Below are 19,426 nucleotides of genomic sequence, written 5' to 3' on the forward strand. Positions count from 1 at the left end.
TAAAGTTTAGTGTTTTTTGTCATTATTCAACACACACACACACACACACACACACACACACACACACACACACACACACACACACACACACACACACACACACACGTATGCAGGCACACGCACGACGGCTGTAGCTAATGAGTTATTTATCAGAACTCCTCAATCAATACCGCTGCAAACATTACCAAATTCGTAGTACTGCAGCAGGCGGGTGTTTACTCCAGCTCTCCAGAACCAATAGGAGTGCCCGCCACTGCCACACACACACACACATACGTTCTTACCAGTGATGTATCCTTTCATCTGCGACGCCTTGTAGTGATGCCAGACAGACAGACAGACAGACACAAACACACACACACACACACACACACACCCGGTAGCTCAGTGGTTAGAGCGCTGGCTTCACAAGCCAGAGGACCGGGGTTCAATTCCCCGGCCGGGTGGAGATATTTGGGTGTGTCTCCTTTCACGTGTAGCCCCTGTTCACCTAGCAGTGAGTAGGTACGGGATGTAAATCGAGGAGTTGTGACCTTGTTGTGTGGTGTGTGCGTGGTCTCAGGCCTATCCGAAGATCGGAAATAATGAGCTCTGAGCTCGTTACGTAGGGTAACGTCTGGCTGTCTCGTCAGAGACTGCAGCAGATCAAACAGTGAAACACACACACACACACACACAGACAGACGTGCGCGTAGCTCTCTCTCTCTCTCTCTCTCTCTCTCTCTCTCTCTCTCTCTCTCTCTCTGGTTCTGTTGTCCCAAGCCACTTGTTTTACCAGAGTAGTGACGAACACCATCTGTCCTGTGTCTTGAAAGTACGACCCTGGCGACCCTCAACCCGTGTGTGTGTGTGTGTGTGTGTGTGTGTGTGTGTGTGTGTGCGTGTGTGTGCGTGTGTGTGTGTGTGTGTGACAAATGTATGTACTAATGTGTGCCATCTCTCTCTCTCTCTCTCTCTCTCTCTCTCTCTCTCTCTCTCTCTCTCTCTCTCTCTCTCTCTCTCTCTCTCTCTCTCTCTCTCTCTCTCTCTCTCTCTCTCTCTCTCTCCTTGCCTGTTTTTGCAGCCCGTAATATCCCTTCGTTTCTGTTCATTCTACTCTTTCTTGCCCGCTTCTCGCCTTTACTTGTTCCTACTCACCTCTCTTCATCCCTTCTCGCTCCCTCCTTTATTTCTTCCCTACTCCCCTCACTATTCGCCTGTACTTTTTCCCTTCTCACCCCTTACCTCCCCACCCCTCCACCATGTGTAGTGCCACCTGACTCGGGCGTTTGCCAGAATTGAACAACGGAGTGCCAGTGTCAGTTGGTGATTATGTCTAGGTGCCAAGAGTCAGGTATTATTGTAAGTGGCCCTGTATTGCTTATTTAGTTCTTGTATTTCATGCCCTTCCCAGAATGATTAGTCTCACTTTTTTCGTGCTGTGTTCTGGTTTTCTTTCTTTTAAATGCTGTGTTTAGTTTAGTTTTCTTCGTGTTGTATTGTAATGCTCTTTCTTTTGGTTATTATTTAAGTTTTTTCCTTTATTTTATTATTTTAGTATGGCCTTTTTTTACAGTTTTTTTTTCTTATTTGCTTTCCTTTATTTACTCATTTTTTCATACATGTTTTTTGTTCTCGGTTTTCTGTTTCCCTTTGCTTATCTGAGTTCATATTATCCGCTTCATTACTTTCATTTCTTCACTACTCTATCCATTCCTTCCGTAGTTTTTTGCCTCCATCCACTTTTTAGTCACATCTCTGTAATTTCTATTCTCTTCTTCGTATCATATGCCTATCTACATTTCAGTAACCTTCTCTTTCCATTTCTTTTCTCCTCTCTGCCCTTTTCATGTTCTTTCCTCCACCCCACTAATGTCCCTCCGTTTCTCGTCTATCCTCCAAGTGTACAGAAGCCCGAAGGCAAGTTCCATAATTCAAGGCAAGAGTCTGATTGCAATCCGGGTGCCTCGCCACAACAATACAGTCGCTGAGCCGCCTTCATGTGTCGCATTAGGTCACGAGGCAAGTGTCGGTGGAGTGACGGGGTACGGGAGGCTGTGGTTCTCTATATACTGTGTAAATGTGTTAGGGGAAGGTTGAGAGAGTGACGAGGCCTGAAAGGAGGTGTATGCAGGCAGGTAGTGTGAATACAGGTTTGTGAGAGAAGGGAGGGGAAGGTTGTGACTGTGTGTGTGTGTGTGTGTGTGTGTGTGTGTGTGTGTGTGTGTGTGTGTGTGTGTGTGTGAGTTTTGGTGGAGATAGATAGATAGATGGATAGATAGATAGATAGATAGATAGATAGATAGATAGAGAGAGAGAGAGAGAGAGAGAGAGAGAGAGAGAGAGAGAGAGAGAGAGAGAGAGAGAGAGAGAGAGAGAGAGAGAGAGAGAGAGAGAGACGGGTGGGGTGAAGTGAAAAACATGGCAGGCAGATAAATAGATAGATACAAATTTATATTTACATATTAAAACGAAATAAATTGACAGACAGGCGAAGAGACAAACAAATAAACAAATTGATAGACAAACACACACGGAGGCACACAGATAAATAGACAAATAGACAGGAAAACAAACAAGTCAACAAATAGCGAGACGAATACAACCTACACAACATTTCTACTAAGTTACATTTCCACTCATATCTCTTGTATACATTATTATATGAATATAACTCAAGTATATTTATGTATGTGTGAAGGAACATCAGCACATTATCACGCATGTTTTCTGCAAGTCAGCTTAAGTGTACTAAGGAAATTGTTCAGTATTCACGGATCTCATTAGTATCTTATTTTTGTTTTTCTTTCAGTAATTATTAGAACTGTCAAAGTGAGTCATGGCGTGCGTGTTCCTTGTTCTGTGTGCCGCGATAATCGTCTCGTGGCGCTGTGTTGCTAAGTTCCTTCCCGCTGCGGTTTAATTTCGTGGTATAGATTAAGGAAAAGAGGCAAAGAAAGAGGAAAAAAAATGTGTGTCTCAGCGTACACCAATGCGGTATTTTTATATAAAGTTTTGTAATTGTTGGCTGCTGTAGCTATGTCCCGTTGAGTAACTGACTATTGAAGTTCGTGAAGATAACCAGATGATTATGGCACGCTTCTAATACGAGTAAACGCATGTGATGTAAGTACATGTCAAACTAGTGTTGCAGTAATACATACCATAATACCTGACACACACACACACACACACACACACACACACACACACACACACATGCCTGACGTGTCAACCCTCATCAGCAGACATCATCGTGGCAGGCCAGTCTCGGGTTCCTCCTCGACTTGTTAACACTGACCAGGAAATTGGCTGGCTATCGTTGCAGGACTTTCCCGTCTGGTCCGATTCCGATATTCCAATATTCCGAGAGTCCCAGATATCTGTCAGGAATCGGGGAAAGACGAACCTGTGCCCTGAAGGAGTGTAGTGTGGACAGTGAGATGGAAAGAGGAAAGGAGAAAGAAATGGAAGAGAGAAAAACAAAGTAAGATTGTGAGTGTATACATTAGTTCCAGGCTTTTTCTTACTAGTATGTGTTTGATTCTCTTTGATACTTTATTCGTTTGTGTATTGTGGGAGACACTTGTATCTTTTGAAACATTACCATGAAATATACCTGGCTTTCTATGAGTAATATATTTTGGTTTGCCTAGGAATTTTACCTTGTATTGTTGTTTTTGTACGGGGACAAAATGATTTCTTCAAAAAAAAAAAAAAAAAAAAATGAGGCTCAGTATAAATCATCTATTTTGTATTGCATAATCCTAGATGCAGTGATTCATGTAAAAGAAATTCGAAATTGATTAGATTAGTGAGAAATTAAATAGAAATAACCACGCGAGATTATACCACAGCAAATCAGGAAACCAGCATCTTGTGCACCATCCCTCCAACCTTCAAACCCTTGCTGGATCCCATCGTGAAGCAGTGGCGTGTTCCTGAAAGCAAACACGTTCACTGCGGCTCAACCAACCAGTCAGTGCGTGGGAGAGAAACCCTGCGTGGGAATCTGACGTAGACCATTGAAAACTTACGGAAGAAGGTGGGAGGTTGCAGTGGACAAGAAGTGCTACTGTGGATCGCTGTAGTGGTTGGTGTTGTGGATTAAGAAGTACATGACTGTCTAGGGGAACATGTGGGATTGAAGTGGATAATTAGGCATATAGTTAAAGATACGAGCGTAGTTATCCATAGTGTATTATTTGACTGGAGTGGATAAGTAGGTAGGTGGTTGTGTGGTGGATACAGATAAATCATTGGTGGGGAGGATGTGGTTGTGGTGGATAAGGTGTTTTACTGTGTGTGGCTTTTTTAGGTGTATGGTGGTGATTGTTTTTAGTGTGGTGGAGAAAGAGAGAGAGAGAGAGAGAGAGAGAGAGAGAGAGAGAGAGAGAGAGAGAGAGAGAGAGAGAGAGAGAGAGAGAAAAGGGTGGAAGCGGGGAAGAAAGAGTGGTAATGTGTGTGTGTGTGTGTGTGTGTGTGTGGCTTCCTGAACTTATGATACTTTTTTTTTTCTATCAATGACGCAATGAACAGTGACATGTTTTGTTATTCAATGTTCTTTTTTTCGCATAATACGAGAACAAAATAATGAAATAATTTTCCATAAACATATAATCGCCACCGACACATTAAAAATATATTCCGTAATGCACAACTATTTTTAACTCCATATTCCATACGTTTTATTTATTTATCTTTTTTTTTTGGTAGGGAAATAATTACAGATTTTATGGGATACTTTCTCCTGCTTCCTTTTTTTGAAATATGAATATACTGCGTTTAGGAATATTCACTGTGAAAACTATCATATTCCGTTGCTTCACCTCGGTCTCGCCAGGAAACTGGAAGCGCTCCCTTACTGCTAACTGGAAACTTTTGTGTATGGCCCCTCCGGCAGTCACCAAGTTTGATGAGTTCTGCATTATTTACTCCTCGTCTGCTTACTGCCTGAGATTTGGCGTTGGCTGTTTATATTTGTCTTAACAAGCATCTACACATACTCATCCACCTATCCGCGTCTTCCCTCCTCCACATACACATAGAAATGCACAGTAGAGGTTTGGTCATTAATGTGTATACCTTGTCTGGTACTTAATCCCTTCAGTACTGGGACGCTTTATTTACCTTGAGTTTTGGTTACGATTAGACGATTTTCTTGACATTAGGAAGGATCTATAGAGGTCACAAGATTAATGACCAGAGTCTTCATTATTCTAATCCCACATAAGTTTCTGAAGCTGTATAAAATCCCCAGATAGTAAGCAGCATGAATAAGAGAACGCGTCATGGTACTGAAGGGTTTAGATTGTGAAGGTGTTCGTGGTGGTAAGCGGTAGAACGAGAAGGTTGAATGTTTCGTTTTCAAGATTTCTGCCTTGTATACTGATTTGTGGCAGTTCTGTGATTGTGATTTGCTCTCTATCTTCGCTAACACAACCACCACCACCCTCTCTCTCTCTCTCTCTCTCTCTCTCTCTCTCTCTCTCTCTCTCTCTCTCTCTCTCTCTCTCTCTCTCTCTCTCTCTTCCGTCCTTTTTCCTCGTCTTCCTTCTCGTCCCCTTATTTTTCAACATGCTGTGCCGTCTCAGCCATCACTATCACATTCTCCTCCTCCTCCTCGTCCTCAAGTACTTTTTTTTGTCCTCTTTTTTCAGTTTTCCCCCGTCAGATGTCCACATAAAGAGGGGGAAGCCTATTCATTCTCAGAGAATTTTTACAACAAACTCACTTGTCTTACGCACTGTTTTCCCAGCCACCAATCCTTCGCTCCTCTGTTGCTCACTTCTTCCCGTCCAATCTTTTTAGTGTTAGACAATCTCTCCCATAGTCCCCCACATCTCTTTAGACTGTTTTCATAATACACATTTGGATAGCTCTGTAGGCAAGAATAAGTCAACCTTTTATTCTCATTTCATTTTTTTTATCTGTTCATGCTAAAAGCTTTCCTTCACACTGATCAGAATACTAAAAAAAAAAAAAAAAAAAAAAAAGGAGAGAAGATGACCATGTGAGTGAAAAAGGCATTTGTATTTTGCTGGAAACGACAGCATGCTTCTCTCAGTACAATGATATTTTATTCAACACAGCAGCGCTAAAAATGTATGCAAGAAAATGTATTGAAATTCCAGAGCAAAAATTTAAGGTAATGAAATAACAAAGAAAGAAGAGATCTAAGAGCAAGGAGAAATAAGGAAAGTATTAAAGTAAGCCTAGGAAAAGGAAGAAAAAGTAAATAATGAAAAGGAAAGAATGGCAGATGAAATGGAAAAAAGAAGGAAAGAGAGAGAGAGAGAGAGAGAGAGAGAGAGAGAGAGAGAGAGAGAGAGAGAGAGAGAGAGAGAGAGAGAGTAAAAAGGACAAATTACACAAGTGGATAAGGAGAAAGTAAAGGAATGACAGAAAAGAAAAGGACAAATAAAGGCAAAATAATCTGAGAGGATGTGAAAGAAGTGAAAATTTTGAAGTCAATAAACTAAGTTACCCTTATTTTCTTTCCATTTTCCTTTCCTTTTTTTCTATTTCCATCCCTTTACTTCCCTTCCCTTCCCTTCCCTTCCCTTCCCTTCCTTTCCTTTCCTTTCCTTTCCTTTCCTTCCTTCCTTCCCATCCTCTCCCATCCCATCCCACCTCTTCCCTTCCCTTTCCTTACCTCTCTTTCTTTAATCATGGGAATAAGAGATTGGAGATGTGTGTTGTTTGAGGAGGAGGACTAGGATACGATGAATGGATGAGTACCGAGAAACAAGGTAACCGTAGTGACATTGTTTTCATATGTGGAGAATATTCTTTTGATATCCGAAGTTGTGGGGCGAAGCGTCTCGTTGAGGTTGACAAGTCCTGGGTACAAGTCGTCTCCTTTGTTATTCCGTTTTTATGAGTCTAGTGAGTACGTGTGCTGGGTTTTTTTTTTTTCCTATTTTTTCGTTCCTTATACGGATTTCTTTGGTTTCGTTGTTCTTTGGTGAAATGTGCAGGTTTTTTTTTGGGGGGGGGTTGACATATCCTTTCTTTCTGCTCAGATTATTGCTTTTCAGGGTTTTTTTCTAGTGCCTTTCTTTCCTTCCTTGTACATAAAACTTTTTTGTATTCCTCCTTTTCTTTATATGTCAATCTATTTCCCTTTTTCTCCTCCTCTTTCTTCTCTTCCTCCTCCTTTTCTTCCCCTCTCTTGGTAGATATGATGTATTTCTTTTCTGTTTCTTTTTTTGGTGTGTTTTCAATTTTCATTCGAGTGTAGATTACGTATTTTCTTTTCTTCCTTCCAAAAGTATACCGCTCAGTTCTCTTCCTTCACGTATTGATCTACTCCCTTCCTATCCGTCATGAGAAAATTAATATACCTTTCCTTTTTTTCTGTATTACCCATATTTCTGCTTTAATCCATCGTTTTCAGTGGGTTTCGTTGTGCCAGGGTAATGATTTGTCAGGTTATAATTCCACACTAAGATAACGTGTCGCAAATCTCTTCCTTAACTGATTAGATTATACATTTCTACCTCCCCCACTTCAGGCTCTACTATGAATACTTTGTCATGTATGTATTGTCTGATTTGGAAGTCACCCATTTTTTTTTTCGATTTTTTCACATGATAATACTGAGAGAGAGAGAGAGAGAGAGAGAGAGAGAGAGAGAGAGAGAGAGAGAGAGAGAGAGAGAGAGAGAGAGAGAGAGAGAGAGAGTAGACAAGCACACACAGAAAGGAAGACAAACATTAAAACATTTCGATGAAGTTGCAACCCATGTAGAGCCGCAAGAGAGAGAGAGAGAGAGAGAGAGAGAGAGAGAGAGAGAGAGAGAGAGAGAGAGAGAGAGAGAGAGAGAGAGAGAGAGAGAGAGAGAGAGAGAGAGAGAGAGAGAGAGAGAGAGAGAGAGAGAGAGAGTGAGGAGAGAGAGAGAGAGAGAGAGAGAGAGAGAGAGAGAGAGAGAGAGAGAGAGAGAGAGAGAGAGAGAGAGAGAGAGAGAGAGAGAGAGAGAGAGAGAGAGAGAGAGAGAGAGAGAGAGAGAGAGAGAGAGAGAGAGAGAGAGAGAGAGAGAGAGAGAGAGAGAGAGAGAGACATTCACCCCGTATACATTTACAAGACACTCCTTCGCTTCTACCTCTCTGTGTGGCGTCAACGAAACTCAGAGACCCAGCGACGGAACACTTGAATCTAGGCGGAAATTTGAATCGAGAAGTAGTGAGCGCCTCCAACGTGATGATTCTTTTCCCGCCACGCTCAATGATGCAGGACTCTTCAATAACGTGTGTGCCTTTCCCGCCACGTCCTCGAGGCTGGGTACGGATATCTGAAGGCCACCCGGACAGATAGACACATTTATATTCTTTTCAGTTTTTTGTGTTGTGATTTAATTTTTGTCAGTTTTTTTTTTTCTTGGTTTCTTATGTGTTTTTTTTATTATTATTCTTATTGCCTGTTTTCTTTGATCTGTATTCGTTTATTCTTTTTTATTTATTTATTTTTTCTTGGGTTGGTGGTATTTTGTTTTCTTTTTTCCTTTATTCCTGTTTTCTAGTTTATTTCTTTTCCTTCATTTACTCATTCAGGTTTTTATTTTTTTTATTTTCTGATTATGTTATTATTTCTGTTTACCTTTTTTTGGGATTACCTTTGTTTTTTTTTTTTTCTCACCTGATTGTCTCTTTCTCCCCTTTTCATCATCCAATCTCTGTATTTCTACTTATCTGACTTATTTATCACATTATTTCCATTCCTTACACATTTATCCACCATTTTCTTCACTTCCTTCACTTCTTTCACTCTCTCTCTCTCTCTCTCTCTCTCTCTCTCTCTCTCTATCAGTATCATTCCCTTATCGTTGTTTATCTTGCTCATATATCTCTTCCTTCTTCATCACTGGTGTTTGCTTTAACCTTCCTTGCCTCTCCTTCAAGCTGCCCACCTTCCCTTCCCCTCCGCCGCTGCCTCCCAGGAAGACTTGGTTGGTGAAGGTCGGACGGGGCTGCAATCTGTTTCCGGCTTCATTATGCATGATTCTTCCGGACCGGACTGAGAGAGAGAGAGAGAGAGAGAGAGAGAGAGAGAGAGAGAGAGAGAGAGAGAAAGAGACAGGAGACACTCTCTCTCTCTCTCTCTCTCTCTCTCTCTCTCTCTCTCTCTCTCTCTCTCTCTCTCTTCCTTTTCTACATACTGATTGACAAACAAACGATTACATTGACTGAATAAGTAGAAGCATGGACAAACAGGTGAAGATATAGATAGACAGTTAAACAGACAGGTGGACAGAGTGATAGACAGGTAGACAGACAGTAGAAAACCAGTTAGGTAGAAAGATAAGCAAGTAAATAGCCAGAGAGAAAAATAAAAAAGACATGTAGATAAGCCAAAAGGCACGTGGATAGATAGATAAGAAGATAAGTTGGTAGATAGACAGGTAACAGGACTAGAGAAAGTTAGATAGGTAGACATATAAGCAAGTAAATAGTTAGAGGGAAAGATAGACATGTAGATAGGCAAAAAAGAAAAAAACGTGGATAGATAGATAAGAAGATAAACAGGTAGATGGACAGGTAGATAGACCGAGGACTCGTCTCATTTTCCCCCGTCAAGTGCAATAAATAGGCAACAACCTCCACGCTCCAGCAACCTACACGCTGCAATATCAGGTGGAAATTGGACTTTATAAGGAGTTTCCCTTCTCTGCCCACTCATCCCTCTCTCTGCTCTTCTTTACCTTCTCCTACGACTCTCTCTCTCTCTCTCTCTCTCTCTCTCTCTCTCTCTCTCTCTCTCTCTCTCTCTCTCTCTGTTAGTGTTGCTCATTTTTCTCTTTTCTCCCTTTTTTTCTTCATCTATTTATTGTTTGTTTCTTTTTTTTCATCTATGCTGAGTTTTTTTTTCTTATTTTTCTTCCTTTCTTTTCTTGTTGGTTTGTTTGTTCGTTCTTTCACTCCTTCATTCCTTCATTCTTTCTGTAATTCTGTTTATTCTTCCTTTCCCCCTTGTATTATATCATTCATCTTCACCCATTCCTTTTTTTTTATCTCATTCCCTTTCTTAGTCGTACTACTCCAGCTCCGTCTTACCTTCCTTTCCTCCTACCTACCTCCTTTCCTTCATTCCTTCCTTCCCTTTTTCCTTCTCTTCCTTCCTCTTTATTCGTATTACTCATCGTCATCCAGTTCTTCCGATATATCTTCTCTCTCTCTCTCTCTCTCTCTCTCTCTCTCTCTCTCTCTCTCTCTCTCTCTCTCTCTCTCTCTCTCTCCCCTAAACGCAGTAGTAGCATCAGTAACATCAGGCTCGCGTGTCACAGCAACATGTGGCCGATTGAAGTGACGGAGGGAGAGGGAGAGAAGGGGGAAGAGAGAGAGCTTAGGGCCAAGGTAGGGAAGGTATAGAGGGAGAGAGGCCCCAGGTACTGACCTTCACATACGAGTGCCAGAAGGGTCACCGGCTGCACTCCCTTGGCAATGAGGCCTTAGAGTGCCAGTGTGACCGTAGCTGAGGGGGTGTATAAACAAACAGGCACTAAGTAATGGACTCAATAGATTAACGGCGATAATATTAAGGCGGCAAAGTGCTTGAGTGATTGGCCGCCTCCACTTGTGATGCCTTGGTGGTACTACAGGTAAGTGTGGTGGTGATGCTGAGACGTGGATATATGAAGGGTTGGGAGTTCCGCTGGTAGTGGTGGTGGTGGTGGTGGTGGTGATGGGTGGACGGCATGTGTGTTTTCCTGGTGTAGGTTCAGTGCTGGATGTTTGTTGTGTGATGTGAGGATGGTTGAGGATTGTGGTGTTGGCAAGACGTGGGTTAATGGATGGCTGGTAGGTTTCTTGGTGTAGGTCCAGTAGTAGGTGTTTGTTGTGGTGGTGGTAGTGGAAGATATAGTATGGTTCAGGATGTTGGAGGCAAGACAAGAGCGGTTGGATGGCAGGATTGTTAGTGTATGTCAGGTGATGTGAACGACTGGGAGGTAGTGGGGTGTGGTAAAGAGATGAGGGAAGTGTTGCGGGTGTTTGTGGTAATGGAGAGCTGTTGGGTATGAAGAGAGAATGGTGGATAAAAAAAAAAAACTTTAAAATGCATTCCAAATAACAGCATAACAGCAAATTTTCTGGTGTTTTTCATGTTGTGGTGGAGAAAGAAGTCGAAGAAAGCTCAGTCTACAATCCCTTTCGTTATCATCCGTGTCATCATCATCATCATCATCATCATCACTATTACCATTAAACTCACTATCATCAGCACTATCTCTTTTGTCATTATCCTTATCACCATCGCTAACGTTATGGTGGTGGTGAGAGTGATACTGATAATGGATGGTAGTAGTAATGGTGGTCGTGCCGGTGGTGGCGTGGCGGTTGTGATGGTGGCGGTGGTAGTAGTGGTGGTGGTGGCGGTGGTGGTGGTGGGGGGAGGGCCGCACATGACAGATGTCTGAGCCGTCACCTTCCTAGATGGATGTTGTGCGAGACGAGGGAGTGTATGTGTCTTCTTTTTATCATTAGCTTTTCAGTACCACGCTTCCTTTTTATAGATATTACTCACTGGCGTGTATATTTGGCCAACTTTTTTCTACCCATAATTATAGCGTCACTAATGAATGCACTTGCAGGTTGCCGCAAGATGCAGAAGGAACAGCAAAACTCCTTTACATTCCCTGCTTTCATCTTCCGTAATGCTATATTCTTAATCTGTTCTTTCATCAGTAATTTTAAAAGCCATAGATATTAATTCCTTAAGTACTGGGACACATTTTTTACTTTGAAATTTGTGTACCATTAGACCATTTTATTCATATTAAAAGGGTGTATGGAGGTCACAAGATTAATGACCACAGTCTTCACTATTTTGATCACCCACATGAATTTCTAAAGCTGTACAAAATCACCAAATAGTAACCAGAAGGAATACAGAAACGTGTCAAGGTATTGAAAGTTTAAGTTGAAGTCTTATTGATACTTTTTTGTTATGTTATACACGATACTTTGTCCACCTAGGTACTACTGAAGTCACAAAAAGGAAAAAAACTTGCTTGATCAGTATTTTTAAAAGCTACTGAAATGGTAAGTTGAGCGTGTGTGTGTGTGTGTGTGTGTGTGTGTGTGTGTGTGTGTGTGTGTGTGTGTGTGTGTGTGTGTGTTTGTTTCTATAGATATTTACAATACTTGCTCAACGATCTGTGTAATCACCAAAACACGCTTCGAAATTTAAACTAACTTCCTTCCCAGCAACTTCCACAAGAGTCTACTGTAACATTTCAAGATAAAGCGATAAGAAATGTTTGAGGATACGTCTCTGAGTCTCTTTACTAATTTGTCTTTACCGAAACTCCAGCGTCCGGCAAAAAGATAAACTCAGATACTTACCTTGACCCTTAACTTCATGTAGACTTTGTGCATCGTTCACTTTTATTTTTTCTTTCTTTTTTTATGAGCGGAAAGAGGCGGCAAAGGACACGAAGAGGAGAAAAGGGTCCATAAATTTGCTGTTCCCTAATAAAAGTTAAACAAGGAAGAGGAGTGGATGTGTTTTTTTTTTTTTTTTATGATATTCAAAGGAAAGCACAATTGAAGGTATCTCCTCATACGTGCCTCCACAGAAATCCTCACTTGCGAAATTTGGTAAAGTTAATTGAAAGATCTGTAACTCGAAGGTTTAGAAGACATTGGTAAGGTTGCTGAATTTTGCTTCGTTTTCTTTGACCGTGGTGATTTCAGTAATATGTTAAGATGGTAAGGTAACAGAGGATTCATTAGTTTATCATTCATTTTCATTCGATGTTCTAATATTCAGTGTTTTGTTAGTATGTTATCATTATTTGATGTACTATTATTCGTACATACTACTGTTTTCTTTCATCTATGGACTGTGGATTTCATAATGTGAGAATACAGGAAAAGATGTAAAAAGTCAGTAGTTCACACGTAGCAGTTGTTGCATTCAATGTACACACTTAGTATACCATTTTTTGTATCCATAAATTCATATAATCATTTAAAACTTCCTATTGATTTAACACTGACAACATAATTCTAAAGTATTTTATTCATCAACAACTATACTTGTGAACCAATTTCTTCCTGTGACTTTTCAAATCTAATTTTACCGAACTCGAACCCATGACTTGTAGCATTAAGCATGTGAGGACAAATATTAAACAAATGAAAGAGCACAAACTATTCTTCAGTCTTCTTTTTTCACTTCAGCAGGATCTTCACGTACTCACACCAATGCTCACATCAGATAAGTAACAACCTTAGTAACGACGCATATATTACACTCTTGATCGCTTACAAATATCTAATGATCCGCGATTTGCCAAGTAGTTCCTTAAATATCTTTTTCAAACGTTCATTTGTCACGCTACTAATTGGAGGTAGACGCCAATGCTCACCGGGAGATGCAAATTAGCGTCTCATAAAAGAAGACTGATTGGAGGATTACTCAGAATATGTGAAGCAGTGGAAAGATTTACGTAAGACTAGAGATCGTAACTTTGAGGAAGAGGAGACGCGAAGGAGCTGTACGGATGGTGGCTGATGTAGAGAACTTACGAAGATGAAAGCATAAGAAAATGTACTGGAAAGGGAGGTTGTGGGAATGTATGTAGTGTACGGATGTGTGTTTGCGGACATGTGTGTCTTAGAAATGTGGAAGCAATGAGAGAGAGAGAGAGAGAGAGAGAGAGAGAGAGAGAGAGAGAGAGAGAGAGAGAGAGAGAGATAATGGCCAGGAATATAAATGGAGACATAAAACCACGAATACAGACTCGCAAAGACCACCATAAGACAACAACACCACAGCATAACCAAGATAGAGAATAACGCACCACGAGGGAGAAGAAAGATATAAAGAAAGCCGAGAAACAGAAAGAAACTAAGCAGAAATAGATCCCCAAAGACCACTAACGTTATTGTGACCCTTCCGGATGCCACATAATATAGCAGTAACATCCCACAATAATGCAAGAATAAACCATCAGGAATTGTGACTCCCGAAAACATTACAGGGATTTGTTTATTCACTTCCCATGACAGTAGCTGGTGAGAGAAACGGGGAAGAGAAAGAAAATGATAGAGAGACCGTATCTGTAGGTTGAGTGAGTTAATGAGGGAGGATCAAGGCAGAGGAGGGAGACTCAGAAAAGGGTCAAGGAAGTGGATTGAAATGGATTGTCTGAGGGGAGGATAGAGGGAATAGAGAACGAAGGTAGAGCAAGGGTTGTGGGTACGTTAAGAGACAAAAGGAGAGGACAGGGCAAGTAGTAGGAGACATTGCACGAAAAGACACGGACTATAGAATTACTTGAAGGAGAAGTAAGGGAGGTTAGGAGGAGGATAAAGATTACGACCAAGAATACAGACTTTCATTACAGGGAGGAGGGAGAAAGGAAGGAGAGGATGAGTGTTTAGAGGGTGACCAATGTACTGGGTGAGTTGGGAGGGGGCAATTCTTTAGGGGTATCATCCCAATGTATATACGTATATTCATGATAGTATAGAACTCTTGTTTTCACTCACTTCTTTATTTATTCATTTTTTTTTCTCTGGTAGCGAAAGTAAGTGATATTGGAACTCAGATTTCTATTTATCTATTGTTTTATATATTAATGTCTATTTACTTATATCCAGTAGCGACACAATTATAGAACAATATCTCTATTTATACTTCCCTAAAAAAGCAAAGAAATGACCAGTGCATTATTCATTATGCCCCAAATTTACATGTTTAACTTATCTGAGGTAAGCTACTCCAGTTCCCCACCCCTCTGCTGGATTAAAGGGCTTATGTAGAGACGACTGGGGTCACTGGAGGCTGGCAAGAGTGGAGGAGCAAAGGCAAGGCAGAGGCAAAAGAGATCGTTAGGTAGAAGGAAAACACTCGAAGGAAATGGTGAAGGGTATCTATGTGAAGAGTAAGGACATTCTACCCCCGTGTTAATCAGTGCATACTGTGAGTGAGGACTAGAGGCAAGGCTGAAAGGGAGGTGTAAAGGTAGTGGCCAGACAGTGCAGCACATCGTCAGGATTATAAACAAACCGATCAAGCATTTCAGTTTTTAGTCTTATATTTAATTTGGGTGTTGAAAGAAGAGTTGAGGTGGATTTTATGCCATTCACACCTTACACGTGAAAGAGAATTATAAGGCAAATAAATGTACAACCTGACAAAAAAAGAAAAATACACTGATATATTTCTTTGCGAATGAGATGAATATTCAAAACTAAGTGAGAGGGAAAGGAAAACCAGTAAAGATGACAGCAAGGAGGGGAAGGCAAGAACGAAGTTACACAGTACAAGTTAGAGTGTCAATCATGCAAGTGAGCGCAGGTAGGCAGAATTGGGGGTAAATGGGAGGGTCTGGGAGGTAATATGAAACAAAGGGAGAAGCGAGCAGGTATATAGGCAGGAAGAGAGCAAGGGAGGGAGGCAAGGTGGAATGAGAGAGAGAGAGAGAGAGAGAGAGAGGGAGGGTGGAGGTAGGGAGGGAGGGAGGGAAGATGCGTCACCAGTGAACTGACAGAAGGAAGCCCGCTGTAGGTGTCCACGAGTCGACCAGAGGCAGTTAGACATCAGCAAGTGCCCGGTTTGCAGCGCCCTCTCCTCGAATCTCATTACCGAACTGAAAACGCGAGTGTGTGTGCCTGTGTGTGTGTGTGTGTGTGTGTGTGTGTATTTGTGAGAGAATGAGTGAATGAGTGAACGCGTATGTACCCTCTGGCGGCCTATCTGATAATGAAAAGAAGAAAAAAAAAAAAAAACATACACACCCACGTCAGGAATAGAATCACAGTCCATCTTGATTTTAAATGACTCGGCGGTCGCGGTGAAACTTGCTCCCGCCCTCTTGTTTATTTGGTTTCATTTGAGCCATGTTCCGGCGGTGAAGGAAAGAAGGACGGACGCAGAGTATATACAGAGCTGTATATACTCTGGACGGACGGTTCGGCTTGAATAGAGTGCGTGATGGCGGCGTTGATTGTGGTGGTGGCGGTGGTGATGGGAGGGCTTCTTGTGTGTGTGTGTGTGTGTGTGTGTGTGTGTGTGTGTGTGTGTGTGTGTGTGTGTGTGTGTAGCTGAGGGTAAGGGTATGAGTAAGGCTGAGGGCAGGTGTTTGAATGGTGGCCTAGTAAATATATACAGGAGTGTCTGTCACGCGTTCCATAAACAGTGTACTGGTGGATCGCTGAATATTCCGACGTTAACAAATGAGAGAGAGAGAGAGAGAGAGAGAGAGAGAGAGAGAGAGAGAGAGATGTGTGTGTGTGTGTGTGTGTGTGTGTGTGTGTGTGTGTGTGTGTGTGTGTGTGTTTCAGGTTCAGCTTCAGGTTCATATTGTACATTTATTAACAAAATCCCGTATTTAAACACTCATCTTAGTAAGCTGCCTCGGCGAGACACAAAACCAAATTTTGCACTTCTCTGTGACTGTATTCACCCTTGCACTGAGGAATGAATGAACGCCAGTGAACACCATGAACTTGAGCATAAGGTAATGTCAAGGCGATGGTATCCAGGTAACCATTGCCACTTTCATTGCTACTTGCCATATCTTTCTTTAATCACTAACCATTAGCAGATATCTTTTCATACTCTACCTCCACCTCCAAGCAAGTTTTGCCTAGAATTTGCAAAATCTAGTCTTTTATCCCCCTTGTCTTGTTACATATAAAAATTCCATACATTGTTTTTGATATGAGCATATATAGCAATGAAAGAGATGAAATAATAATAGTGTGCAACAAAAATAAAGTTATTTTGTTTGGATAGGAATTTGGAAAGTAGGACGAGTCGACCAGAGGCAGTTAGACATCAGCAAGTGCCCGGTTTGTAGCGCCCTCTCCTCGCATCTCATTACTGCTATAGAATTTACATTGTAACGAAGGAAAGTAATATTAATAAAAACGGTTTGGCTATCAATAATTGGTCGCAGATGGTAACAGACTGCTTCTGAAAAACAAAAAGTGTGGAGGACTGAAAGTATCGGTGTATTGGTGTGTTGTAAAGGACCACTATTGTTATGAGAAAATAATCTTTGTACAATTGTTAATCGAATGGTCATTAGGTAATAATAATGGCCTTTACGAGCAGCCTTGGTAGAGAATTGGGTGCAGTGGTGTAATGGTGACTAATTTGGTTTTGGCATTGCTGTTTATGAAAAAAATGTCAATATATGATGTGTTTAGGAAGGTGAGAAAGACAGGGAGTTAGTTTAGGGAGGTGAGTAAGGCAATGGCAGTATTTGTGATGAAGTAATGATGAGAGTATATTTCTTTTGGCGGTAATGGAGTTCATAGCAGTTCGTTTTCTGTGACGTAGGGAAGGAGAGTGTGTTATAAATTAGGTATGAATAATGACCATAAGTAAGTGATTCAGTGGGAATATTTTTCTCCATCCCGTTGACTTGGATTTGGAGTGAAGGAGATATTGAAGCAAATTATTTGCTGATTTTTACTCTTCCTCTCACTCATTGTAATGTAATTTGTCTGCGGAGAGAAATTTTATTGAGTTTATTTTGTAGTTTCATTTGGCACATTTTCAAAAGTGTATCATTTTAGTATGGTCAAGTCAAAATGATCCTGTGAAGGTGGCATGAAGGAGCCAAGTCGATGGAAGAACAGCAAGGGAAAGACTGAGGATTAGATAGAGAGATAGAATTCAGAGAGAAATGAAAAAAAAAAATTAAGCCTAAAGGAAGAGGACACACAAAACCGAAATTATTAGGGACAAGGTTTAAAAGCTGACACCAACACTAGGGATTAATAAGAAAAAAAGAAGAAAAAGCGTACAAAGGAATGAAGCAAGGAAAGCATTTAATAGGACAAAACTTTCTTGGTCTTTTCATCCCTCCCTTACTTTTGGTACCTTTGACCTGCATACCTTCTCCCAGTAACGTTATGAAAAATGAAGCGAAAGAAATAAGAATGATACCTGTATAATCTCTATCCAAGACGGCATAGTGATGAAATGAACAAATTCATAAAAAAATCGTGAATATTTTTCTTGGTAAAGTCATGCATGATTAATTGTTACTTTTTAGCACCACAACTGCTATATGAATGCGCCAAGGTCTATCAGGAGGCAACTATGGTAGGCCTATTAATGAACCTGTGAGCCTCAGCACCCAACCGCACTGAAGGTGATGGAGGAAGGTTCAGAGGGAGGTGGGCGTAACCCTCTCCAAACGGTGTGAGTGGTGGGCGCCGGGCCAGCCTCTGAGGCATGATAGGGAGGAGGGAAGGGCGGCATACACTGTGCTGAGTGACAGTGATAATGACAACGGTAGTGGAAACTCAGTGTTTTTCTTTTTAATTTTCAAAAATTTTATCGTGTAATTTTGGAGTTCCTGTCTTCTCCCTGTCTTTTAAGAGGCTGGTATTTTCAATGCACTTTTTTTTTTTTCAGTTTTGTTTCCCTAACTAGAGACACTCTTACACTAACTAAGTAACCAACTAGACAACTAAAAAATTAACTTATTAGCTAACTAAATAGAAAATAAAGTTGAATAATCGACACCACTATAACGAATGCAATGAGTACCGTAGATAATTGACAATGATAAAAACGACAGTGATAAAAGATAATACATGTTTTACCAAAAGATGAATGATAATATAAGAATGGAATTTTCTTGCCCTGAGTATGCATGAAAGGACTTGGAACAGAATTATTATAAATGATTACATGCTGTCAAATTGAGCGTTGTGAATAATAGAGGAAAGAGGAATAGAAAGGAGAAAAAAAAAAAAGAAAGAAGGAAAGAATGGAGGAAGAAAGGAAGGAAGGCAGGAAGATCATCTGAATAAAAAGAATAAATAAATAAGATACATAGCTGGAAAACAATGATAGCTATTTCAGGAACTTAACAACAGAAGCACTCATAGATACGGTCAATGATGATAGTGACGATAATTTTGATATTACACACTATCCTAATCAGCAACACCATTTTGACATCACTATCACTTAAAAGCACCATACCTTCTCCCCCTCTGCCAGTCGCCCTCTTTCTCCCCTCCACAACCTCCCTTCCACACCCGAGCAGCACAACAAGCTTTCCTTCCTATCAACATTTCCTCCCTCCTCCTCTCGCTGCTCTCCCTCCCTCTCCCTTCCCCACCTCGTTTGCCCTTATCGTGAGTGACAGGTGAGTGAGGTAACGTGTTGGACTGTTGTCAGGTAGGGCGCGTCACAGGTGAGGGACGGGGGGGGGGAAGGGAAGAGAGGGACAGGCATAGAGAAACAAAAAATGAAGGAAAGAATGAAGAAAAAGGGGAAAAATAAAGCAATGTCCCAAACATTGTAAACATTATTTTACCTTCTTTTTTTCTTCTAACTTGCTTGTTTTGGTATTCAGGTCAAAAGTAAGAATGGGGTGTTTAGTCTCTCTCTCTCTCTCTCTCTCTCTCTCTCTCTCTCTCTCTCTCTCTCTCTCTCTCTCTCTCTCTCTCTCTCTCTCTCTCTCTCTCTC

General features: G+C 41.1%; 1 protein-coding gene across 8 annotated transcripts in view; it reads left to right on the forward strand.

Annotated features, from left to right (window-relative positions):
* Window positions 1-19,426, forward strand: part of LOC123504908 (Kv channel-interacting protein 2-like) — a 287,700-nt gene that overhangs the window by 70,578 nt on the left and 197,696 nt on the right. Inside the window, exon 1 of one of the 8 annotated variants that reach the window (XM_045255821.1) lies at window positions 3,232-3,466. The exons of the other annotated variants lie outside the window; for them this stretch is intronic. Coding sequence (XP_045111756.1) covers window positions 3,423-3,466 — 44 coding nt within the window. The 5' untranslated portion in view covers window positions 3,232-3,422. Of the gene's footprint in view, window positions 1-3,231; window positions 3,467-19,426 lie in introns of those variants that run through there. 8 annotated transcript variants of the gene reach the window in all.

Source organism: Portunus trituberculatus, chromosome 17 (genome assembly GCF_017591435.1).
Source record: "Portunus trituberculatus isolate SZX2019 chromosome 17, ASM1759143v1, whole genome shotgun sequence".
Lineage (NCBI taxonomy): Eukaryota > Metazoa > Arthropoda > Malacostraca > Decapoda > Portunidae > Portunus > Portunus trituberculatus.